Source organism: Euleptes europaea, chromosome 19, assembly GCF_029931775.1.
Source record: "Euleptes europaea isolate rEulEur1 chromosome 19, rEulEur1.hap1, whole genome shotgun sequence".
NCBI classification, from domain to species: domain Eukaryota; kingdom Metazoa; phylum Chordata; class Lepidosauria; order Squamata; family Sphaerodactylidae; genus Euleptes; species Euleptes europaea.
Genome location: NC_079330.1, coordinates 3,322,831 through 3,348,359, shown reverse-complemented (window position 1 = coordinate 3,348,359; position 25,529 = coordinate 3,322,831). Strand labels below are relative to the sequence as shown.

Sequence of the window (25,529 nt, the reverse complement as noted above, 5' to 3'; positions counted from 1 at the left end):
AAACACACAATGCCCAGAGACTTTCTGTCCCATCTGGTAGATTTTTAAAGATCATCTCGGGGCTTCAAGAAATGGTGGGCTGCAAAGCTAGCTGACTCCTGAAATTTCTGAAACTGCAAAGAGCCACACCATAATTCTCAGAACCCTCCTTCTCCTATAACTATCCTAAGAGAATTTACCTCTCTCTCTCTCTCTCTCTCTCTCAACACTGGGCCATGATTAATATTTGATTGACTCAGCAGCTGGCTACAAAGGGACAGACCCACTGCTAAAGGGCAGGCATTGCGCAGAGAGGCTGTATATCAAGGGGAAAAACAGCAGTTCTGATGGACTGTTTGGCTTGAGGAAGGAGCATCCTGGAGAGAGACCTCCAGAGTTTGAACCTGCTGCATCTCTACAAAGGATCTGCCCGGATGAGTCACTGAGGGGGGAACCCTAAGCAGGAAATATCAGCTTTCTATTCCACATCCCAATTCTGCAGTTCTTGGTTGTTTCTACATCCAGAAAAGTTTGCCCAAATATAAGAGAGGGTCTTGTCACAGGAAAGACCCTCCAAACCCTCCAGGGACACTTTGCAGAGAACAGAAGATTAGTGATTACTGACTATAGCATTCATCGAAGTACAATATTCTTCTTATCTTGTTCAACCATGTTGGGTTGGTCAGAGAAAGAAAAAATATGCCAAAAGTCTACCTGTGGGCTTCCTAGTTCAGCAGGGATCAGAACATGGGTCTCACACAGCCATACCAATGATGTATGTTCAGCTGTGTTTCCAGATCATCCTCTGATCCCACACTGAATTCTTTGCTCAAACATAGCTGCGGTGCTATTCTTTGCTAGAAGAAGTCATCCGCTTAACACAGCTGATCTGCTAGAATCCAATTATAAATCCCCACTGCAACATATTAGCTCCACAGGGTTGTGCAGAGGACAGTGGCTCTCTGGTAGCACTCTGGACGCATGCACCGCACGGGAACACCGTTCTATCAGAATACGCAAGCAAAGGACGCAGCTCCTAGGCCCTTCCCCACATGGCAAAAGGGGACTCCCTGGCAGGGGGGTTGTTACCTGCATGCAGTGGTAGTGTGTGCTTTTCCCGTTCAGGTGGCAGCCGTGATAGTAAACGCTGCAGTCGTCCAGGGGGCTGAAACGCATGAAGCCATGCTGAAGGGAATTGTCGCGCTTCTTGTGCATGTTGTAATGCCGGATCACGTCTTGCTTACTTGTGAATCTCTGGTGGTGAGATGGAGATGCACAGCGTGAGAGGTGCCAGCACTAGGGGAGGGGGAGTGGGTTGTCTCAGGGCAAATACTTTTTTGTACATACTCAGCAATGACATGATTTCACCCTGTTAAAGTAACCAGTAAGAATATTTTCACAAGTGCCAGAGAAGCGCCCCTTGGTAACTCATATGCTCTTTGTGTGCATTTGTGAACACTGTAAATCAGATAAGAGCCAGTTTCAGGCTCATTCTAGTCGAAAAAGTCTTCTGTTGCAAATTCCAGCCGTGGGAAATTCAAAAAAGGTTGCGATTGTCCTGTGTGAAAATGGCCTAAGTTGGGAAAACTGGCTTTTTTTTTTTACTGCAAATTCCCTATCTTGGAGCTCTCCCATGACAGTCTCCACATCTGGACAGTCAATGCTTGGCTTCCCAAGCTTGGTCACAGGGACCGCTGTCTGAGTCCAGCCTGGGATGGGAGTGGATGTGAAGACTGTCCTCTGGACACCTTGGGGGAAATGGATGGAAGAGTCTTTCTAAGATGAGAAGGGAACATGGAAGGGAGCGTGCTATGGCAAGGTGTCGTCAGTTACTGTAGTCAGTGAGAAAGGCAGGGCAGAAGTGTTTTAATAAAGAAACAAGAATGGGCTCGGCCACACCAGGACGGGGCAGAAGGGCTCTGTCCTCCCTCTAAGGCAGGCCCATCTCATAACTGACCCTCACCAACCCACCTACAGCACACCAAAATCTCTCCAAGTCTCACTTCATGCTCTCTTTCAGTTTCCCAAACAAGGGAAAAAAACAAAGTGTCAAAATGTTGACTTTCCCAAAGGGGTGATAAACACAGTATGAAATCATTAAAAAATGGCGATAGTATGTGAAACTCCCTGTACTGAAATATTTAAATTCTTTCCATGATAAAAGACAGATGACATGTTGATAACCGCCCCCCCCCCCGCCCACCCTCCACATTTTGCTTCCCCACTCAAAAAATATATCCTGCTCTATTTCTATTGCTTTTACTAAACTTTGGGATTTACACGGGAACTCCAAAGAAGACCTGAGCACTGATTTCCCTGAGGCATTATATTACAGGAATTCCGTTGCCAATCACCCTTAATTTGCGGCCACTTATTACTGAACGCCATTCATTACAAAAATATATCTCAACTGCAGGATAATTTGCATTTGCAAAAAATCAGCCTAAAGCTTTCTTCCCTCGTGGGATCAAGTATATTTTTCCCCCTCTTCCCAAGCCAGGACAGCTCCTGACTTCATTGCCAAAGCCTCCTCTCTCTCTCTCTGCTTTCCTTGTACTTCAAGGCCCTCTGTGCTATTAGGAGTTGACTCATCAGACAATGCATCTCCTTTCTAATACAGACAAGTCACTGCTCACATCCCTGATGTGATCAATGGGAACCAGCAGCCTGCCATCCTTGGAAGGACAGAGCCTGTTTCTGGTGTCGTGGTCACAGTGCTTCCTCTGAGGCGCATGCTGGGGCAGAAACCAAACTCAGCTGCAGCAATTCCTGGGAATTCCTCTCCCCCAATGCACAGAGGGCTAACCACAGAAAGAGTGGATTCACACTCTCAAACGTGGAGTGCTGGGTAAACAAACCCAGCGTGGGTCCAGGATCTGACTTGGCAATTCTGCCCTGGCAGCTCTCCCAGCCTGGGTTATGCCTTTCTTCCTCCTCCTCCTCGGCTACCACCGAGGAGTGGTACCACCCAGCTATCCCTCCTGTGAACGAAACTGCAGCTCCAAGACGTCTCATATCACTGGGTGTTTTGCTGTAGCAGCAGCTGTAACATCACTTGTTACAGGCCAGGCTAAGGCTGAGGTGGATTAACAACCCACCCCATTTGCAAGTTCCTTGCAGCAGAAGCCGAAATTCAGGCAGATGTCAGCTGGCTAAAGTTTCCAACTGGCTATGTTATGGGAAGCTGATTCCACTTGTATAAAAGATGGCAGAACTGGAAGAAACCTTTTGTGACAAAAGGGATCAGTACACAGCCACATTTTAATGGGCAGGATTATATGGTGATGTTCCCACAAGCTGGCACGGTGGGGGTATTGATGGCTGGACTTGTGAATGCCCATGAGGCACATGATGGATGTTGGGAAAGCATTCAGAGCCCCCACGTATGTCATCTTCTGCTTGGTTCAGGGGGCCAGGTACAACTGCTGCCATGTGCAAGATGCCACTGCAAATGCCTGGAAAAATACCCCAGCAATGGCACGACAAAATATTCAATGCTGCACACGGATGCTGTTGCACACAACCAGCTGTCCACAGGCAGAAAATGCACAGAGTTGTCCAAACACTGTTCTGGCAGTGACCAATGCTTACGTGAATTAGTTCCTCAGCTTGGTACTTCTTGCCAACCCCACATTTTACAGATTTTCCCAGGACTTGGAAAACAGAGATCCTAGAACACATTGCAATATTCACAAGATTACATCCTCTATGCCAGAAGCCTCCAAGACAGACAACCAGAGGTGTCTTCATTGCAGAACGGCTGTCTTAAAACACGTTCTGTATCTTCCCTGGCTGTGAAAAGATCCTGTCGTCTGTGGGGAAATCATGTCAAGTGTAGTTCAAGGCCTGCCCTGTGTTCTCTTGGGCCATTTTTTTTTTGTACCTGATAGTTGCACTCGGGGTCAAGGCAGTGATAATGTTCCCGGTATTGGTACGCACAGTGAATATGTCCGCAGTGCTGGCTTCCTGAAAACCTGAAAGAAAAAAAAGACAAGGAGAAAGAAAGTGTGAATGAAAGGGGCATATGTTTAAGGATAGCAATTACAGCCATCTTCTTTCCCCCTGTTCGAAGTATTAACTTCAAGTCAGTCTCACTCTCGATGTAGTTTCAGAGAGCAGCTGCAGTAGAAGAGCTACAATCGGGTCCTGCCGCTTCTCAGAGACCAACAAGATTTTCAGGGTATGAGCTTTCCAAAGTCAAAACTCCCTTCGTCAGATATGAAATACCTGACGAAGGACTCTTGATGTACGGGCCCTAAAGAAAGGTGCATGGGCAAGGATGCCTCAATGAGAAGTGGAGGCAGAGTTGACAGGCATCTGACCTAACCACTAGCGAAGAACTGGCCTGGCTTGTGATGGATGGGGCAGGGGCTGCAGCACACCAGGTGAGCCAGGAGGCAACCCCCTTTGCGCTTGTTGAAAACGCAGCATACCGGCAATTAGATTGTGTCACAATGAGAAAGAATCAATCTGGATCCCCTGAGAATTTAGGCTGAGGGAGATGACCTCCCCAGGGCATCTTGCCTCAGGGACTTACTCTGCCTTCTCCTCTCATCAGCGGGGAAGTTGAAGGAAGCATGGCACAGTGGCCCCTCTGGATCAAGAAGGTTCAGGGTTCTTGGCACAATCACCACCCGCTCACCCGTTCTGTGACATACACAACTAAACTGGAATCCTGAGACTAGGAATCCCAAATTCTGCACTCATACAATACACAAATTAAACATGTCTACATACAATTTGGCCATCTATCTTGATTTAGATTTCAAACAAGGAAGGTGTTTCTGAAAACTCTGTGGCAAGGAAGAGTGCGACGGAGGCGAGGCATGAATGTGGAGGTATTTCCAGATTCGATCTATAGAAACTTGCTTTTTAGTAAAGTGATTCTAGAAACTTGCTTTTTAGTAAAGAGATTCTGTGCTAGCATGGCAAATCCAGCCAAAAAATGCACCTGGGATAGCTAAGGTCTGAGTGAGATGTGCACCTGAGGCATCACTCTAGAGTCATTACTAGATCACAGAAGGTGTCCTATCTGGGATTGTTCTCAAGGGCTTCTTGGAAGTTGAGCTGGCACAGAGTGCAGATCCTGCTTCCAGTTACAAAACGACACCCCAAACCACCCAGTGGCTAAAGGGAATGGCAATGGGCCCTTTTCGTTCTCATGAAACGGTGGTTCTGGCTGGGCCCTCAGTGATGACTTCAGCCTTGTTGCCAGACTGCCTTGTAATGCACAACATGAGCAGGTTCACAACGATGTGGAGAGACGGAAAGGGGGCTCTGAGGGGAAACGCTGAGAGCGCCATTGCCATCTGCTGCAGGGTTCCTGATGCCAGCCGGCACTACAGGCCGTGAAAGGGCCCCAAGAGACGGGGCATCAAAGAGGAGCTAAGAATTGAGGAGGAAACCCAGGTTCAGGCCCAATCAGATGGCAGGAAAGGGCAGAGCGCCACAGAACAGAGGAGGATGAAAGAGGAGAACGACGGCACTAAATAAGGCATTTGCAATATGTAACACAAGGAAGAGAGAGGTCAATTGTGGAGACAGCCGGGCCTTCAGGAGAGTGAAAGGGGGCTTAATTGACAGAAGAGAGAGACGTTGCTAAAAAATTAAATCACTGCTTTGCTTTGGCATTCACAGAGAGAGAAGGGGACAGATGCCAGAAGCAGACATGCCTTTCCCAGGGGAGGAAAGAGGAAGGGGAAGAAGAAAAAGAAATACTGCAAGAAATCAAGATCACACCAGAACAGGTGACCGAGAAACCTGAGCAGCAGCAGAGAAACAAAGCAGGAAAGAAAAAAGAGACAACAGCAAGCCCGGCCTCCAGCAACCGAGGGGATGGGCCTGTCCGCATTCCAAAAGGAGCAAGCCCCTCCAAAAGAATGCAAGCGCTGGAGGACGGGCAGGAGATCATCGCTGCTCAGGCGACTGTTCCACTTCAACAGAGAAGTGGCACAAACGCTGGAGATTGTAGTTCTGCCGTGGGGGGGCTGTTTCGCACAGGATATGCAGTGCCCTTGGAAAACTACAATTCCATAGGGGGCTGGGGAGGAGGCCCAGCTTCAACCTGCACCTGACCACTGCCAATACCTCGATTGCACTTGGTGTCAACACTCAGATGCTCCAACAACTGTTTTATTTCTCCAGGTTCCAAAGGAGCCACGGCAGATCAGAGGGCCGGGGTGCTCTCCAGACAGAGCCAAGCACTTCTTCCAGCCCCCTTGATTTCAGGGAGACAGTTAAAAAACAGTGTTTAACCTGGAACCAACCATGCCCTTTCCTTCCAGGTCCAATGTTACAGAAGACTGCAACAAGTTTGGCATGTCAGATCCCCATGCGCCATATGCCCGGCAGGCTTTGGCTGGTTCCCCACCAGTCTCTCTGGCTGACGGAGCATTAGGATTTGCCAGGCTTGAAGTGCCAACCCTGGGTGGCCTTTTCCTTTCCTGTTGCACCACTTCCTCGACCCAGAGGACAGCCTGCTGGATGCCCTGTTCTCCTGGCACCAGACTGATCTATAAATACTTCCAAAGTTTGCCTTGGCAACAGAGGAACTCTGCACTTGGGCCTCTTGGTTCCTGCTCTTCTTGTCCTGCCTGGTTGAGTCCTTTGGTCCCCTTCTCCTGGCTCTCCAGCAGAGAGATCCTTGCTTTACCCAGGAGGAAACCCAATCTTGCACCCCTTTTTATCCTTCTCTCGCAGGACTGATTTCAAGGGAGACTGCAGGGCCTTCCTGGATTGCTCAGACTGCTAGAATGTCTTCCTGCCCCAGGGAGAAAGCAGGGGGTCATTCTACGCCCTGACCATGAGTGTGGGGAGCCCTAAAGGAATGCCTGAAGTTGGCCAGAATGGGCCACTTCCCAGGGGCTCTTATACAGCATTGGTCACGTGATGTTTGTTACGCACAGAGCAAAGAGCTAGCAGCTTTCTCATTGGAGCAGAAACACGGCAATTCCACAGAGAAGGAACTCCTCTTCAACTTTACTGATTTATTTATTATCTGTTATTTATTATATTGGTTGCCCTCCAGGGGCCAAAAAGACAGGATGCAAACTTCAAAATGCACAGGCACACCTAGCGAACGTCCAAGAAAGCCTGACTGCATAACCTCCATTGGCAAAAAGGATCCCAGCCCTGCTCCAGAGAGAAGCCCACCGTCTGTATGTGGCAGGTACAGCTTTGCCCGGCCTTACAGCAGACGTTGCTATTGGTGAGGAGGAACAGTTCCATTCAGTTTGCGTGTAGGGCTGGCAAGCAGATTCATTTTCCCTCTTAGGTGAATACCGGCAGCTAAGGACTGCCTGCCGTGGCACACCAAGAGGGTCAGGGTCATGTGTCCTGGGACGGGAACAGAGTTTGGGCCCTGGGATCTTCAGGCCATGCGCCTGATGCTAATAGGTTCCTAAAGGGTTATATTTCTCTCTAGCTTTTCCTGACACTTGAAACAGTTCAAACTTATTAATTTTTAAAGGCGAGCATCTGTTTAGCTTCTCAAAACAGAAAAGCTTACACACCCCACACACTCGCTGACATGTGCACTCGGGCACACCTGCTAATTTCGCACAAATGCCTGCCCCCTCCCTGCTCATTTACATAGAGTCAAAACACAGTGCGAGGCAGTCCGTGGTGCAGAGACCGACTAAGCGCACGCTTCAGGATGATTCTGTCAACCACTTCCGGGTCTTACATTTCAGACTTTGGTTTGCTTTGCTGCAAATTCCCGAATGGGCCTCATCGATTGTCGGTGAGCTCAAAGATAGACAATGTGTGGCTTGGTGCTTGGGGACAGCTGAGCCCCCTCTCTGGTTCGCCACACACACCTTCACTGCACGCAGGTAAAAACATACAGCAATGTCAGTGTTGGAGGGGCAGGAGCCAACAACAAATCTACTGGGCATGGAGTAGGGGTCGCTGGGTGTGTGTGGGGGAGGTAGTTGTGAAATTCCTGCATTGTGTAGGGGGTTGGACTAGATGACCCTGGTGGTCCCTTCCAACGCTATGATTCTATGAAATCAGACGGGCAGTAGATGCAGCTGTCTCAAGCAAGCCAGGCCTCTCCCGCCATCTTGGGCTTGCAAAGGCCTGTTTTACCCAGCCAGGGAACTGGGCAGGGGGCGGATTGGGGTTGCCAGGTCTCAGGGCTTTCAACTCTTCCTTGTGGCATTTCAGAAGCAAAAGGACAGGGATGGGTGGAGACTGGGACCCCCATCTTCTTCCCTAGCCTTAGAAATAAGGGCTGCATGAAGCCCTCGTGCCCTGAAACGATATGAGGCCTTTTGCAGAACCTGTTTGCTGGAGTGGTTAGGCAAAGACCAGTGAGTCCTGGGTTCAGATTCCCGCTCTGTCTCTGGCTTCCTGGAGGACCAGGAGCTTACAGCGTTTGCACCTCACCGACCTCACAGGGTAAAATGCAGGGAGAGGCCCAGGACGTCGGTGGAGGAAGGGCAGGATAGAAATTTGATAGATTATTTCATGTGTGAATAATAAAGCTTGGTCTGAGATCTCTCCCTGTTGCCTCTGCTGCCTCCGCTATCCCCCAGCACCTAGTCTAGGTGGGCCTGGAGACCCCCCCCCCTGGAATTGCCTCTGATCTCCAGACAACAGAGATCAGTTCCCCTGGGGGAAAATGGCTGCTTTGGAGGGTGGACTGTATGGCATTACATTCCACTGAGGTCCTTCCACTCTAGGGTTGCCAGTCTCTAGGTAGCGGCTGCAGATCTCCCGCTATTACAACTGTTCTCCAGGTGACAGAGATGAGTTCACCTGAAGAAGGACTCTATGGCATTGAAGTCCCTTCCCTCTCCAAACCCTTCCCTCCTCAAAAATCTCCAGGTAATTACAAACCCAGAGCTGGCAACCCTACTTCATTCCCCAAATTCCACCCTCTCCTGGCTCCATGCCCATACCTCCAGAAATTTCCCAGCCCAAAGCTGGCAACCCTGTTTTAGTCTCTGCCTCTTGCCCTACTAGGTGACCCCCTATCTCTGCTAGTATCTGCTCTGACCACCCCCAAACTGACAGGTGTCGCTCCTGAACACCAAGGCTCTGCCTCCCCGGTCAAGGTCTCCTCCTCAAGTGACCATAACCTGGGCTTGCTCAACCCATCAGCAGACATCACAGACTTTTAAATCCCGTTCCTAAGAACAAAGGACCCGCAGAAGTGGGTCCCAACTCACACCACCTCCAGGAAAGTCTGGGCCCGCCCACAATCTCAGGCCCCAAAACCAGGCCAGACCTGGCCCAAACATTAGTAGGCCTCTGGGGCAGCTGGGATCCCCCCCCCCCCGCCCCCGGGCCATTCAAGGACTGAACCGAGGGCACTTTAGTGACAGCATGTAGCTTTTATCAGGATGGAATATGTCCTATTGATTTTTAAATGTTTGATCTCTTATGTATTCTGTATTTAGGGACCTTGTTGTAAAGCTACCTTCCATGAGATTTAGAGAACTGAGATGTAAATTATTAAATAAACAAAAATAAATGCAGAAAAATGCACACGTCTGTGCAAAAAAAAAAAAGGCGGGGGATTGATTTATTTATAACCCAACCTACTCAGAACGGATAACGGCTGTTTTAAAACCAAGAATATCAATAGATTATATAAATATTATATTATATTGATAATAAAGCCACTGGAAACTTTAAAGAAAGTTCATCTGCAGACCTAGGCAATCTTTGGCTCAAGGGCTCCCCCCCACCCCCCGCCCCGCACATCTAGCCCACAGGAAAGTCACCGTCATGAGAAGGAAGCCGAGGGAAAGACCGGGCAGGCTGAATGGAGGCCATGCAAGCTCTGCTCTCTCCTCTGCAAGAGTGTGGTGGAGGCTGTCAGTCTTGAACTGGAAGATCTGGGTTCAAATCCCTCCTCAAACACGAAACTTCCTGAGTTCCCTTGGCCAAGTCACTGTCTCGAGGCTGGCCTACTTCACAGGGTTGTTCTCAAGATATACCCCACACAGGATGGAGATGGGCATTTATAGACTCACACTTACGTGACACAAATGCTATATGACCCAGAAAGCCCTTAGCTATATCCCTCCGTAATGTGTGCCTCCAGGAGTTTTACATACTGCATCGAGGTTTTGTCCTATATGAACCATCGCAGTGTGCTACAAAAGTTAGCCTCAGGCTCGATCAGGGGAAGCCCAGGTCCAAATTCCCACTCGCCGTGACAGACTCATGCCAGTCATTCCATGTAGTCATTCCATGTCAGGCTAACCTGCCTCACAGGATTGGGAAGGACAAAATGGAGGAGAAAAACCACATGTGCTCTCCTGAGCTCCTCAAAGGAAGCACATTTTTACATCCTGTCCTAAATAAACACATTTTATTTTATTTTTATTTCATATCTTACAGCCACAGGATGTGAAGATGCTGGCAGGACTTTAAAATTAAAACTCAATGGCCGTGATCTAGCACACCTATAAGGGATGCCTCCTTGAGGATGGTAGAGGTACCTGTGAACACAGCTAGGGGGTTATTCTAGTTTTTGCGACAGTCGCTTGTGCTGCCAAAGAGGCAAGGTACTTTCCAAATCAAACTTTAAAGTGTATACAGAAGGGGCCCTCCTCTTCAGTGTATTGTGGAAATGTCCAAGAAACATGCGGCTCTCCACCTTTTCCCTAGATAAATTGTAGTTTTAACACCCCCTGCCCTTATGTTCAGCTGCGGGCAGCATCTCAGGGCACACAGGCCAGCAGGGGAGATTCTCGTGCAATTCTGCTCACAAATTATTCGCCATCTAGCGTTTTTAAGTTCATTCTCGGCTGAATTAGGAAAAAGCTGATCTTGGGTTAACAGTTTGATGCTGATGATGGTTCTCAATGTGCTTTATTGGGTTTTAAGGTGCTGAAGATGGGGCGTGTTTAGGAGTTTTGAAGCTTTTGGGGTTTTAATGATTGAGGCTGCTGATGCTGTTCTTTGAGATTTCGTAGTGTATGTTTCGTGGCCTTTTACTATTTCAAAATTTGCTTTAACTCATGTCTGGGATCTGAAGGGGATACATTCACTCCCAGTGAACAAAGTGTATGCAGCGGATGCTTATGGCATCTGACACATGCGCACCGTAGCATGCAAGATGCATGGTTTGCTTCATTCCTTTGAGTTGCCAGATCTGGCAAGGACCACTGAGAAACACTCAGATAAATAAATACTAATAAAAATAATAAATACAGAAGTCAGCATGCTTAGCAAGTGTTTACACACTCATTACTCTGCAACGATGAAGCGTGTGACGGGGGAAAAACACACACACACACCAACCATCCCAATTACAACTGAGGGGGAGGGGGGAGGAAAACAACCCATATAAATAAATATTTAAACAAGGTCTGAAGACGAACCATCTGCTGATTCACTAATAATAATTATTATTATTCAAAAGGAGAGTATAGCTAAAAATATACATACATGGAAGGGAAAGTGAGGCCTCGTCCATCCTCAACTAGCTAAAGAGGCTTGGTTTTGTTGTATGAAAAAAAGGATCATCCCTGGGCGGTTGTGGGCAAGGCCTCTTAACGAACTCATTAAGCTAATTGTGCTGCACACACAGAATCCCCCTCTGCCCCCCTTTAATTTAGGGCTTTAAAACAGGTTCTCTCTCTCTCTTTTTTTAAGTGCATGTAAATTAAAGCGCATGTAAATTTGCTGTGGCTGCCAAAAGATGCCTGAGTGAGTTTTGGGGTTTTGGAAAGCACCATTCCGCAGGTGTCTCCTGTCACTGACTGGTCCAAGGAGCATGGGGCAGATTACATGGAAAATGTCTACCAAACTTCTATGGGCTTTTTTTTTTTAATAGAATGAAAAGCCAATTTGGGAGGCTGTGATTTTAAGTGAAGAGGGGAGGGAGGGAGGAAGGAAGAGGGTGCTTAACCCTTTCCCTGACAGCTGCTTTTCCTCCTCAAATGCAGACTTTCCCATGTCCCTCAGGCTGCTTTTCAGTTCTGGTCAGACCTATTCCTAACTAGCTTGCTGAAACCTCGTTTGAGAGCCTTCTGAGCCACTGGCTATTACCACTTCTTGTGGCGGTGATAAGGACAGAAGGAGTGACGTGCTAGATTCAAGTCAGGTTGCACCTTAGAGAGCAACCAGATTGCCGGGGTATGGGCTCTTTCATCAGTACTGAAGTGAAACATCAGAAATGGCAGATCTATCAAAGCCCCTGGCCGTGACACGTTTGTGGTGGTGCAAACTCTCCCAGGACACCTGCCCCATGGTTTCTCGGTAGGGGCTGTAGGATTCATGGCAGCCCAAGCCAATTTATGGTCCTGAGCGCCTACTGCCATGAGGCCGACTGCCAAGGAGCCACTCCTCACCGAGTGGTCTGAATTTGGGTGGTCTGAATTTGGCCAAGCAGGGCTTTTCTCCACCAGCACAGCCCAACCGCCTGCTAGGGCTGTTTTCCCTCCCTCAGATCTTGACAAAAGACAAGCTTAAATCTAATGAGCTTATAACTTATAACCAAGCAAGTCCACTGTGTGATTTAAGGTCCCCGAGGAAGAGACTTGGGAGAAGGAAAAATGAGCATGAAGGGGAGGGGAGACCCTCCCCTGTACCCATGACGCATACATCCTTTGGCTCCAGAGCAACCAGCTTAAAGCAACAGTCTCCCCCTGATTGTGTTACTTACTAATGTGGATTGCAACAATTTCTGGTCTTTAAAAAAAGAGGAAGTGCAAAAGAGTGAACTAACCACCCTGTTACCTTCACTTTACGTCAGTACAACCACCTGGATGCAAAACACCCTTCTCAACCAGACCAGAGGCCCATCTAACCTAGCATCCTGTCTCCAATGGAGGCCACCAGGTGTTTTTGGAGAGTCCTTCCTATGGGGCATAAAGGCCGTGCCACTCCCTAGGCTGTCCTCCCACCCCCTGTATTGGCTTTCAGAGAGATGCTGGCATTATACCTGGAGGGCTCAGTTCAGCTGTCCCTGCTAACTGCCATAGCGGCATCCATCTGTTATGGGGCAAAATCATCTATGGCCAGAGAGAGATGATCGTTTTCCAGGGAGATGGGGGAGGACTGCACGGAGGGTGACCCTCATCCCACGTTCGCCATGGGGAAAGCCCCTTTTCGCGAGGGGTTTTCAAGTGTGTCAGGAGAGTGGGATCAAGAGTGGGATGAAGGCCCGGGCCTCTGGAGGCTCTTCTTCCTCATCCTCCTGCCCTGAGAAAGGGGAGAGGCTTCACAAAGGGCGGGCTGTGGAGGGCTTCCTATTCGGAGCAGGCAACGTGGCGGCGGCAGTGGGAAGTCGGTGTGGATGTCAGAGAGAAATGGAAAGACTCAGTGCCCGCGACTGGTTTTTGACATTTCACCCAGACAGACAGACAGAAACCCCACCTTCTCCTCCTAGGCATTTCTGTCCCGAGACCCCGTCCACCCCCTTCCCCGAGAAACCCACGGGAGGAGGGATCGGCCTACCTGGCAATATATTTCTGGTAAATATTTACATCTTCGGTGACAGCTGGTTTGTCAGTGGTTAATCCGTTCCTAATGAGAAACACACACAGGGCAGAGATGGTTAGCGAGGCGGTGTCGTGACACGGTCCAAGCCCCTCTCTCTCTCTCTCTCGTTCTCTCTCACACTATCCTCTCAAGCACTGCTCCACATCCCAGGGCAGCAGCTGGGTGCCCGGGAACGGTGTGACCCCTAAGCCACATGGTCAAAACCAGCCCCGCAAGCCTCTGCTGTCACTCGGGCCGCCTCTTCCGTTTTTCACCACTGCTCCCCCCCCCCCCGCACTTCTTGGAATGGCTGCTGGAAGCTCAGTCCGAGATGCCACAGTCCCTTATGATTCTGTGCATGTGCTCTAACAGTTAGAGCAGTTCCTCAGTGGAACAGGCTTCCTCAGGAGGTGGTAAGTGCTCCTTACCTGGAGGTTTGTAAGCAGAGGCTAGATGGCCATCTGTCAGCAATGCTGATTCTATGAAATTAGGCAGATCATGAGAGGGAGGGCATCTGGGCCATCTTCTGGGCACGTAGGGGTTACTGGGGGTGTGAGGGGGAGGTAGTTGTGAATTTCCTGCATTGTGCAGGGGTTGGACTAGATGACCCTGGTGGTCCCTTCCAACTCTATGATTCTACTCTCTGTACAACCATGGTCTGGTAAGGGAATGCATTGGCTAGGACTGGGATGTTGCCAAGGAGCTACCGTGAACAGGTATTTGTGACAGTGAAAGGACCTGGGGAAGCAGGTAAGGGGAACAATTTACAAAAAGAAGGTAGCCTCCTCTCACCTATGGGATTTTGACTAGGCAACGCCGTAGCCTGTACAACACACACCTTGCCCAGTGAGGCTGCCTGAGGGGAAGAGACAATGGGGACTGCACCCGTTTTCTTTGCGCCATCTTCTCAACTGCAAAAACCCCTGCTGCTTCATTCCTACTCCAAACACTAGCCTAAGTCCTGAGCAAAGAGCTATTGACTTCCCAAATCCCTTAGAGGATTCTCACATAAATGCACGGCACACGGAGGAAACTGCGCCGAAGTGAGGCTCGGCACAGAAGCAGTCTCGCTTCCCCCATCCCAAGGAAGTTTTGCGGGCAGAGAAGAGCGCGCACTTGAGGTTCATCCCCAACCGCAGTGGAAAAAGAGAGCGAGAGAATGAAAGGGAGGAAGGAAACAGAGCTCGGATTGTGATTAACAGCAAAAAACCAAACGTGTTGAGAGTTAGGAGTCACACACGGGCTGCCCTTGACACTCTTGGGGCAGAGTCGCACAACTGAAAAACATCCCGGCCACATGGTGACTGCCAGGTGCATTTCAGCAGGCTGTGGAGGGGAAGCGCTCACTGTAATGGCCTGGTATGGGAACAGTTGGATTTTTAGCCTGTAACAAATGAGTGGGGAAAACATCTAGCCATGGCGACAGGAGGAAACCACCGGGCTACTTGTGCCTGGTATCTTCAATGCAGCCAGGGCCAATCTTTTTCTTCATGTCAGTCAGTCCTTTGCTTGGCTTTGCTTCTACTGGCCATTGTCTCTAAACTTCAGTTCTCTTCCTCCCTTTCAAGCATCTTTTGCAGAGCCCAGCCTCTCCAGACTCCCAGCACCCATTCTGTGAAATGCAGAATATTCAAGAAAAAGAACAGATTGTGCCAGAGAAGCAGGACCGTGACTGGAACGGCAATGGTTGCCTGTGCCCCATCACCTATTTCTTCTCTCCCCTCACAGATGAGAGCTAAAAGGTATAGTAACACAGGAGGGATCTTGAGATACTGGCATGCCTCACTGATGTCTTCACCTCTATGCAGACAACTTGGATGAGTGGGGAAGGCTTCCCAGGCAGAGATAACAGGGTGGGACTTACCTGTAACGGTTGTTCAAGTATCTTCTGTGCAGGCCTGCATTGGGACTGCACAGAAGACCGCTGATGAACTCAGCTTGCAAAGGGGACTCGCAGACTGCACCAAAGTTGTAAAACTGCAATTGCCAACTAGCAGTCAGCCAACAAGGTTGGCCAGTGGGGCCAATCCATAGGGCAAAGCTTTCTTTCTTATTTATCGCTGCCTCTGCCAGCATACTCAGATGGGAACAGCGGGGGGCGGGGGAGGGAGGAGGCTGAAATAATTTGAACAGTGGCCCACCTATCCAGGCCATGCAAAACGTGTCCCCAGGACCTCTGGATCTGAGATTGCCCAATAAATATAAATATACACATGGCTGAGGACACACCAATAACATTCTAAGCATGTGCCCAATGCTCGACAGCTGGCTCCAGCCATCAGCTTGCATCTTAATTCAAGAAGCAACAACGAAATAACCATCAAGTGTCTCGGCTCTTTTTTCCTGCCCTTCCCCTATGGAAGAGACGAGAGGAAGAGAGGCAGACTTACTTAACAGTGGAAACCGTCCCAGTCGTAATGGAGTCCGTCTTGGAGAAGGTGGACTTCAGGTACTCTGGAGTGTTGAAGGGCAACGTGGCTGGCTGCTCAGGTCCGGCCACAGATGTGCTGCTGGGGGTGGCGGCAAGGGGGGCGGGTGTCGGGGCTTTGACCGGGGGGAGCTTCTGGATGTTCCTTACGTCATACTTGGAAGGACGGCCCACCTTGCCCGTCTTGAAGGCAATGGCCCCTCCCATGTCTGGGCTTCCTTCCCCTGGTTTGAAGAGATGCAAGTATTTAACATTCTCCAGGTCATACTTGGAGGTCTTCTTGTAGGTGTTGCCATTCTGAGGCCTGATGCTCTCGCCCGTCTTCAGCTGTTGGATGAAGAAGTCATACTTGGAGGCCCGGGACATCAGCCCTTGCATCTGGGAACTGCTAGGTGAGGGCAAGGGCAAAATGGTCGCTTTCTTCTCCGGCAGGATCAAGGTGTCGGGAGCTGGTAACCGAATTGGTTGTCCCAGACTTGGGGGAGCTTCTTTGCCCAGTTTGCTGGTCAGTTCCTCGGCCTTCACTTGGTGGACCGGCCACGGGACTTGCTCCCCAGCCTTCAACTTGCGGATATACTCCTCGTACTTGGAGAAGCGGGCTCTCTTACTCATGGCATCCTCGCCAGCAAGGGAAGTGGCGACGGCGGCTGTGGCAGCCTCGGAGGTAGAAGCGTTCAGCTTGTCGAAGCTAATTTTGCGAGCCAGCTCATCCCGTATGTTCTGGTCATCATAGCCAAACATGCCCAAGAACTCATTCATGGTGGTGGCAGCGTAGTCCCGCAGCGACGAAGCCTCCCCTGGAGGAATCAAGAGAAAGCAAGACAGCCTGTCACTTGAGCGGGTGGGCTTTCCCTTCCTTCCTGTGCCAGCTTCCGGAGTGGGGAGTGGGGAGAGAAGGGAACATGATCTACCGACGTTTGGCTCACTTGTTCGGTTTTACGACTCTTAAATTAATTTGTTTAAAAAAAAAGTAATTAATACTGGGGTAAAATAAAAAGAGTTCATCAATGCCAGGAAAATCAATTTCCTAAATGTTCTAGCCGATGGCTTTTCAGTACATTAAACAAAGTTTCATAAATGTCTCTGCACTCTCGCCTTGGCCTAATATGAAGAAGAAGTAATTTTACTGGAAGTGAGGCCACTGCCAAGATGCCAAAGGCGTCACGGCTTCCCTTCTGTGTGTGAGGGTGGCAGCCGGGAGGAGGCTGAGGGGAAAAGGAGTGTGGTGAGGAATGATGGAGGAAGAAAGATGGCAGAAAATGCCAGGGGAGGGGGAGCAACAGGCAAGATATGAAGGAAGGAAAAGGTTGAGGGAGGATTGACAGAGGAGACGGATGTGTTTAAGGACACTGGTAGTGTGAGGGATGGTGAGGAGGGAGCAGAAGGGAGAGGTAAGTAGAGACGCAGTAAGTAGAGATAAAGCAAAAGCAAAAGCTGGAGAGGACAGTGAAAGGAAAAAGGGGATGACCCGCTGGAGGAAGGGGGGGGGAGGGAAGAGCAGCAGGAAATGAATCAGCTGTTCCCCTTTCCCACCTCCACCCTCTCTTTCCCCATGACCTCATGGAGTTGAGTGTTCCTCCCATCCCATCGCCCCCACTGGATGGTTTGAGATGGGTTCAGACGCACAACCAAGGGGTCATGCGGTGACAAAGCGATGCACTGAAGCTACAACAGAGTACTCGGCATGGGTTCACCTGAATGCTGTGTTACGGGCAACTTTTTTAAAGCTTCAAGTTGAGTTCTCAGAATTGTGGAGTACAGTTTTGTATAGGTCTGGTCTTAGAGTCTCCTCATAGAATCCATCACTTATTTGGTGACGACTGGTGGGCTTTTTCCCTAGTCACTTTGGCAAATGTTCTGCCACACATCCCGCTGGTATATCGCAAGGTCACAAAAAGCCTTTGGAAAGAGCCCTGCATCCAGATGCAGTGAGTTGCAATCTGGACACACAGCTTGACACCACACAAACTCTTCTCCCAACCAACCCATTCAGGATGTTTTTACTAGCATCCTTAAAAATAATAATAAATGGGTATCTCTGGGGATTTTTGCATGGTAATTAGCAGCGCGCTTTCCAGGCTGAATTGCCCCGCATATTTGTTTGAATTTTGCACGCTGAACCATCATTCCAAAAGTGATCGCAAAGCCGGGGCTTACCTGCTTCGCATTACTAAAGAGCCCACTTAACGGGACTTTTGGAGGTTGCCGGGAATAATCGCCATCAAGGAACAATGCAAAACAACAGAGGCCCGTTAGCTATGCATATGCTAATGGCTTATGCAAACAGGAACAAAAGAGCAGGTGAGTGGGGGGAGTAGAACTCCTTTTGCTTCAGGACCGTGAAAAGGTATTTTTAAAGTCGCATTTTAAAAAAGAGCTTTTAGAGAGCATCAAAATTGACCATGCAAAAATGGCCACTGTATCCTAAGCAAGAGAGAGTGGTCACGCAGGGAACTGTGAACCCAACACATGAATGGAGCTTTTATAAGGTTAGCTCTCTATGCTAAATTCCCCTCCGATCTCTGGTCCAACCCCCACAAAGCGAGTTGTGTGAATCAGGTCTCAAAAGCAGAATGAGAGCTGATTCGCACAAATTTACATTACTCTTATTTCACAGAACTGAGAGCAGCTTGCTCAAGGTTACCCAAAGGGCAGAGGTGAGATCTGAACCTGGATCAACCAACTCTGAGCCCTACTATCTATCCACGGGACAACAAGGGCTCTCTTAAAACCCCTCTGAATGATCTGACTTCCAGACCAGAGCGACCAACTGCCATTTGCCCAGAGATTTAAGATGGACCCTCTACATTCAGAGGCAACGGACCTCTACACTGTCAAAAGCTCTGATGGCTAGACAAACAAAACAGCCATATGTTAGCTCCCCTATGCCTTGGAACCAGAACAACGGGCCAGACAATGCTTTAGGTCTGATCCAGCAAAGCAAGTCTTACATTCTTATATTCTTAATTGGGATCATTGGAGAAAAGGGAAAATATGAACGTATTTTGTGCACGGGAAAGAGCTGATGCTGAGAATTGGGGAGTCCTTCTTCCACAAGGGGGTCTGGGCGATGGTTTGCAGTTGGGACAACCAAATTAACCAAAACAGGGGACGGGAAGGAAGAGACCCTCCAAAGCAATTGGATAAGAACCAAAAATGTTCCCATGGGCACAGAAGGTCGAGAGCAACTGCAAATCAGTTAGAAGGAGAAGGAGGAGAAACCAACCCATGGAAGCCCCTGAGAACTAGGGGATCCTGGAAGGGAAGATTTTGAGGGGTGGGAATTTCCACACTTCACTGCAATTCCTTGCAGGCTCCCAGCTTGTTTCATTTGGATTTGTATCCCACCTTTCAGCCCAGAAATGAGCTGCTAAGGAGCCTTATGAGGCAGTTTTGCTGGGTGATGGAAAGGACAAGGTGGAGGGTGCTTTATATCCGCCTAAAGGAGGAATGAGAGATCAGACCAGCACGCCTGCATGGTCTTGCTGGGCTTCCGACTGACACCCTGTTCCTCCTCCGGGGCCACCTTTTGCTGCCTCGCACTGTGTCTGTGAGTCCTTCAAGACTCCCTCGCTGTCACATCCAGTCATTCACTTTTGACTTTTGGTAACCCCCCTTTCTAAGTTAGAGGGAAAAGGGAACAGGCACAGAGCTGGGATCTGAACCCAGATCTGTGGGGACGAGATAGGGAGGTTCTGAAACGACAAATGCTGTTCCATGTTTCTACGGTGTCAAAAGCACACGAGCCGTTGTACAAAGTAAAAATGGGACAGATTCTATTCTGGGGGCTTGGTACAGACAAAACCGAAATTGTACAGACAACACTGGTATGGCTAAGGCTGACAGAAAGTAACGGGGACAGGAGAGGGCAGAGAGAAGGCCCAGGGGAAGTTGAGGCGCCTTTGCTGAAGAAGGAGAGCAGGAGAAGGACTGAGAAGAGGGGGACAGGCTGCTCCAAGGAGGAGAAAGGAGAGAGAAAGAGTCTGTCAGGCTTCTGCCTCAAAGCTGGGCTGTCAGCCAAACGGTCGTGTGCCACTAGAAGTGCTTTTCAGTCCTTGTCCGTGTGCACGTGTGAGAAAAAGAAAGCCAGTTTTAAAGGCACTTGTCTCGGGTTTCGGGATCCATTAACGCTCATGCAGGAAGGCTGATTCATGTTCCCACCTCCCCACCCCCAGCCATTTTGGCCACAAATTTCTCAAGACCAACCTGCTTCAGGATTTAGGAAGTCTGACTCGGCTTGTGACTGCTCGGCTCTCATAGTGCCACTGAGATGGGGGGGGGGGGAACAGGAGAAATATGGATTCACCTGGGCCACTTCCTCCCTGGTCACCCTGGTGTGCCGCAAGCATTACGTTTCATGTTCATGTGCCGCAGCACTAAAGTGTTTCCTCCCACCTCAAAGCTTTTGCCCTTTTGCTGCCTTTCCCTGGTGTAACCCTAGAGCCCCCAACGAAAGCGATTAATCCCCTGCAATCCTGCCTCTCCCAGGTCTAAGATTTCCCTGTTCCTGCTAAATCCGTCTTCCCCGCTTCTGCTTTTCATCTCTCCTCGGACCTGTAAAACGATCCCCTCGCGAGTCTCCCCCCTCCCCACTCCCAGTATGGTGAAACCCCATCCAGGCCGGAGTCAAACCACACAGAGAGAAGAGGGGGAATCTGAAAGGGGAATTAAACTAAAGTCTCCTATTCTCAAGCCCTGAAAGGGGGGAGACTTCCCTCTCTGCATTCTGTCAATCTCTTTTGCGGAGGAATCCTACAGCAATTGTCAAGTCAGGCCACACAAAGGTTAAGCAGCGGAAAGAATAACAGAGACGGAACTTGGGAAGTAGGCAAGCCGTGAAGTACGGCGTGGCAAGTCTGGGATCGAGGGCAAAACAGCTCTCAGCCTCTTGGGGCTTTCGGGACTCTTGTAGGAATCTCCTGTGGGGCTGTCCTCCTTGCTTCTTAATCCTCAGCCTCTGCTACAAGGTGCCAAAAGGGCTCCCCCCGCCCTTTGGATTTTGCCGCTATCCATTTGTGGGCATTGCCAAAGAGCAGAGATCTGTGTACGGCTAGGAGCAGCTATCGTATCACAAAGGATTCGGAGTTAGCAAAGAGAGGAGAGAGAGAGAGAGAAACCCGAAGGGGGCTAAAAATAGCCGACAGCACCACAACTATATATGGAAAGGAAAGCAAAACAGCCCAAATGGAGCAGAAGGTCTGGGCTCTGGGGGACGGGGAGAGGGTCCCAGCAAGAGTCTCGTTTTCTGCTCTGACCAGGAAAGGGAGGTGGGGGAGTAGGGAGGGGCTGGAAGAGGCAGGTTGGATAAAGCAGCCGCACCGTTTGGGGGCCTGGTTGGACTCCAAAGCCTTGTGGGTCTCCAAGGCACATGCGGGGCTAACCGGGATTCTGTGCGGGCTGCTCCTCATTTCCTGGGGAACAGCTCTTAGTAATAAGAGCTAAGCTGTGGCAACACTAGTCAGCACCCACAGGGTGCTCTGTGAATGTGTTTCCTGCCATCAAAGAGAAGGGGGGAGAAGACTCTCCCTTTCAGAGAATGGTGTGCACATGTCTGAGCTGCACCAGCTGCTCCCAAATGGGGGAAGACCCCATTTTGCAAATGGAGTGACCACATACCTTCCATACAGGATTTTCACCCCATGTACTCCCGTAGACTCTGCCATTTTTTAAAAGTAGCAGTAGGAACATCTACTCCTGGATTTTTTAAAATAGCCCACCAGAGCAGGTATTTGGGGAAAGGAACTACATGTAGGTAGGTGCACAGATCCTCAGTTGGTAAAGAGACATACATACATAAAGGGACGGAGATTAAGATGAAGATGATGAAGAAGAAGAGTTGGTTTTTATATGCCGACTTTCTCTACCACTTAAGGGAGACTCAAACCGGCTTACAATCACCTTCCCCTCCCCACAACAGACACCCTGAGAGGTAGGTGGGGCTGAGAGAGCTCTAAGAGAGCTGTGACTAGTCCAAGGTCACCCAGCTGGCTTCGTGTATAGAAGTGGGGAAACAAATCCAGTTACGAGATTAGCCCCAGCTGCTCATGTGGAGGAGTGGGGAATCAAACTGGTTCTCCAGATCAGAGACCACCACTCCAAACCACCACTCTTAACCACTACACCACGCTGGCTCTCTGTGGGGCCACTCTCTTGGTGAGGCTAAAGGCCCTGGGACAGAAGAGGTGCAGATGGGGGAGAAGGGAGACATTCCGCACAACGCTGCTATTGGGAAGCAGGCACTGGAGGCAGGAGTCCTTTAGCGCTGGCTCTTCACTTTGGTCCTGCTTCCTTATGTGCAAGGCCAGGGGCTCATGCTGCAGACCCATGAGTAAGGGTCCAATATGCCCCTTTACCCACCAGGATCAGGGTAAGGCTTGCATCTGCCCTTCGGATTCAGGCCTGTCTCCCTCCCAAGACATGGTTCAGAGCTGAGAGCCCCTCATCTGTCTGTTGGGCTACAAGTCAGAAGACTGCGGCAGTTCTTGGCTTAAAGGTATCAGGCAGGGGGAAGAAACTCAACTGACCCCTGAGGAAAGCCACAGCTTGGAAAAGTCTTGGGAGGCTGCCACCATCTTGCAGCCCCTTGGGCATGTCCTGAAGACAAGCAGGTAGGAAAGGGCTGGGGGCTGGAGAACAGCTAGGCCGCTTTGAAACGACACCCGCCCCCCAATGCCAACTTGCCTGGCTGTCTGCGGAGAGTGAAAATCGCTTCCAGGCAAGGAGGTCAGAAGTTATATGGAAGTCCCTTCTTTTTCCTTGACAGGCTGTTGTAAAGCTACTGAGATAGTTATGTAGAAGCAGGCAGACCAGTAAAAACACTGGCGAGCCGGAGGGTTTACGCGGCTGCCATAATGCACACATCTTTAGAACTGTTAGCTGCACTGGCAGACGGGACCAGGTGTCTGGCCGTTGCCACCAGCAGCAGAGAAGAGTGCTGGGGCCACAGAGAGAGAACAGGGAGAGAAAGAGGCCCTAGGGGGACTTGGCAGGCTCACCGAGGCCTACGGGCAACCTGTGGAGGAATGAGGATTTATGAACTGTGTGCCTCTCCAGAGAATGAACGGAAAGCCAGTGATGCTGAAGCTATGCAGGACTGGAAGGGAGACTGCCTGGGAACCAGATGCTCCTCTGAGGAAGCCGGGAGGAGCAGAAGGAACGAGCAAGCAAAAAGATGCAAAGGCAAGTTTTTCCTGCATCTGATGAAGTGCGCTCATGAACGCTAGTGCCACAATAGCGGTGTTCGTCTTCAAGATGCCAAAGGACCCTTTGCTATTTTGGCTTCAACAGACTAACACAGCCGCTCCAACGGAATACACAAAGACATGACCCCTGGGAGTGCCATTACAGCTGTCTGCTTTACACAATATGGCCTGTGGAACCCTCCTTTCAAGAGGCCGGGCCTTGGTCTGGCCATGCAGGATAAGGCCAAGAGTCCAGGGAGCCCAGGACTTCCGTGGGCAGCCCAGTCCTACAGGACAAATTACAGTCTCCTGCTCTTCGCTCCCAGTTTGGCTCAGTGGCAGAGCATCTGCTTGGCATGCAGAAGGTCCCAGAGTCAATCCTCGGCATCTCCAGTTAAAAGGACCAAGCAGTAGGTGGTGTGAAAGACCTCTGCCTGATAACTCTGGAGAGCCACTGCCAGTCTGAGTAGACAATCCTGACAGTGATGGACCAAAGGTCTGATTCTGCATAAGGCAGCTTCATGTGTGACAAAGGTGTGGGATATGGAAGCTCCACTCTGAGATCTCTCGGCAGAGTGCCCATTGACTGGTCCTTTGTGAATTTCCCTACTGCCTGAAACCTGCCACACCGTTTGGGTGGGATCCTTTGTCAATTTAGACATACGAAGAAAGCATGTTGCAAAAAAGCACTGCCATCTGGTGCTTCCTCATTCCCTGCAGACTGGCTCTCTGCTTTTAGTTCCTTCCAGACTTCCCCGCACTTTTTAACCGTATATTTTTTGGGGGCGCAACTGCAGATTCCAACTGAGGAAGCCGGATCTGGGAGGGGAGGGGGGAATTAAAACAAACTTAAGCGGGGAGTCCGAGCTCAATCACCTTGTGCCAGTGAAAGACAAGGGCTTTCCTATCAAAGGAAGCTGAAGGTCACACTTTTCCTCATTGATCTTGCAATGTTTGTTAATTACTCTGTCACTGATGTGGCGAAGGATAATTAAACAGCTCTGTTTATATCTTATATGCATAATTATGTGCGTTGCCACTGAACTCACGGAGGCTGGAAAAGAGGGAAGGGACAGATGAACAGAGATGAGTTTCGGCTGCGTTATTAACGGCAAGGGGGGAGGGAGGGAGGCTAGCCTCCCCCCAACACACAAAAGGCTGAAATGTTGATGGAGCCTCGAGATGGGGGTGGGGGAGCGACTTGTCAGAGACGTAGGAAGGAGGGCCAAGTGTCGAGCAAAGTTATTAAACCTGAATGGAGTTAAGACTTCATTGGAAGGATGCCCTCTCCTCTGGGGTTCCTGGGGAGTCAGTTCTGAATGGGAGCTGCCTGCAATCCAAAGCCACTCCTTTGGAAACAGCATCCTGGCTCTCCCCACGCCCCTCCCTCATGGTCTTTCTTGCAGTCGGGAGGTGGGCCTCCATACCTCACCTCCTGGATGCTTCCCAGAGGAGTCTGAACTGCTGGACAGACCCCCTCCCTCCATGGTCTTCACTGGAGCCGGGTTCAAATGTTCTGTTTTCAGCATGACTGCTGGAAGAACACAGTTCTCAAGGGGTGCTCTGGGTTGTCTGAGAAGAACCAGCACCAACATGGGGCTCAGCAGCATTGGAGTGGCCACTTTTCACACACCCCAGTGGCTTTCAGAGTCATGCTGAAAACAGAGGGCATGGACTGGGCCAGTTTCTCCCTCTTCCCTGTCCTGCCTCTTCACTTTCCCCATAACTCCCCCCCACACACACACACACTGTTGCCTCTCTTGATGAGTCATCATAAACCAACCATATTACCAGGCAAGTTAATGTTGACATCCCACTCCCCATCCTTGCAAACCGGGGAACCTTGGTCTCTTCTGTCTTATCTAGGCTGCAAAGGCTGTGCCAGTGAGTTCAGACAAAGGGGGCCTTTGGACAGCCAGGATTTGGACTTGGCAGCAAAGAGAATAGGATTGCCCTCAAAATGGGAGGGGTCTCCGCCCACCATGCCAAAACAGAGAGAAGGACAAGAAAGATCCATTTTGGTTTTTTGCTAGCTAGTCAGCAATAACAGCTAAACAACTGCGGTTGGGGGGGTGGGGACTAGTGGTTCACTAAAGCCGTTGAGTGAATTGGTGGCAGAGGTAAGACTTGAACCAGGGACCTTCCCAGTGGCAGCTCATTCTCTTTGTCGTACCAGGCTCAGTCAGGAATTTGTCAGGAATTTGTCAGGAAGGAAGGAAGGAAGGAAGGAAGGAAGGAAGGAAGGAAGGAAGGAAGGAAGGAAGGAAGGAAGGAAGGAAGGAAGGAAGGAAGGAAGGAAGGAAGGAAGGAAGGAACTTGTTACAATAAGCTTGCTTTGGCCAGGCCAATCCAGTTTGTCCACAGAGTCCAGCCAGAGCAGCAGCAGACTGAGGTGTTGCTATAGGCGCCGTGGCTGTTTGTCAGGGAGGCCGTGGCAGGTGGCAGAATGCCTCTCCAGGGGCAGGTAGGCAAAGAGACCGTTCCCTCACCCCCCCGTG

The 25,529-nt window shown here is 50.0% G+C and overlaps 1 protein-coding gene across 1 annotated transcript in view; it reads right to left on the bottom strand.

Moving 5' to 3' along the window:
• CASZ1 (castor zinc finger 1) overlaps positions 1-25,529 on the bottom strand; it is a 206,000-nt gene that overhangs the window by 26,067 nt on the left and 154,404 nt on the right. The window contains exons 4-7 of the mRNA XM_056865103.1: positions 15,813-16,647; positions 13,399-13,467; positions 3,863-3,953; positions 1,069-1,233 (exon numbers count right to left, since the gene is read on the bottom strand). Of these exons, the coding sequence (XP_056721081.1) occupies positions 1,069-1,233; positions 3,863-3,953; positions 13,399-13,467; positions 15,813-16,647 (1,160 nt within the window). The remainder of the gene's footprint in view (positions 1-1,068; positions 1,234-3,862; positions 3,954-13,398; positions 13,468-15,812; positions 16,648-25,529) is intronic.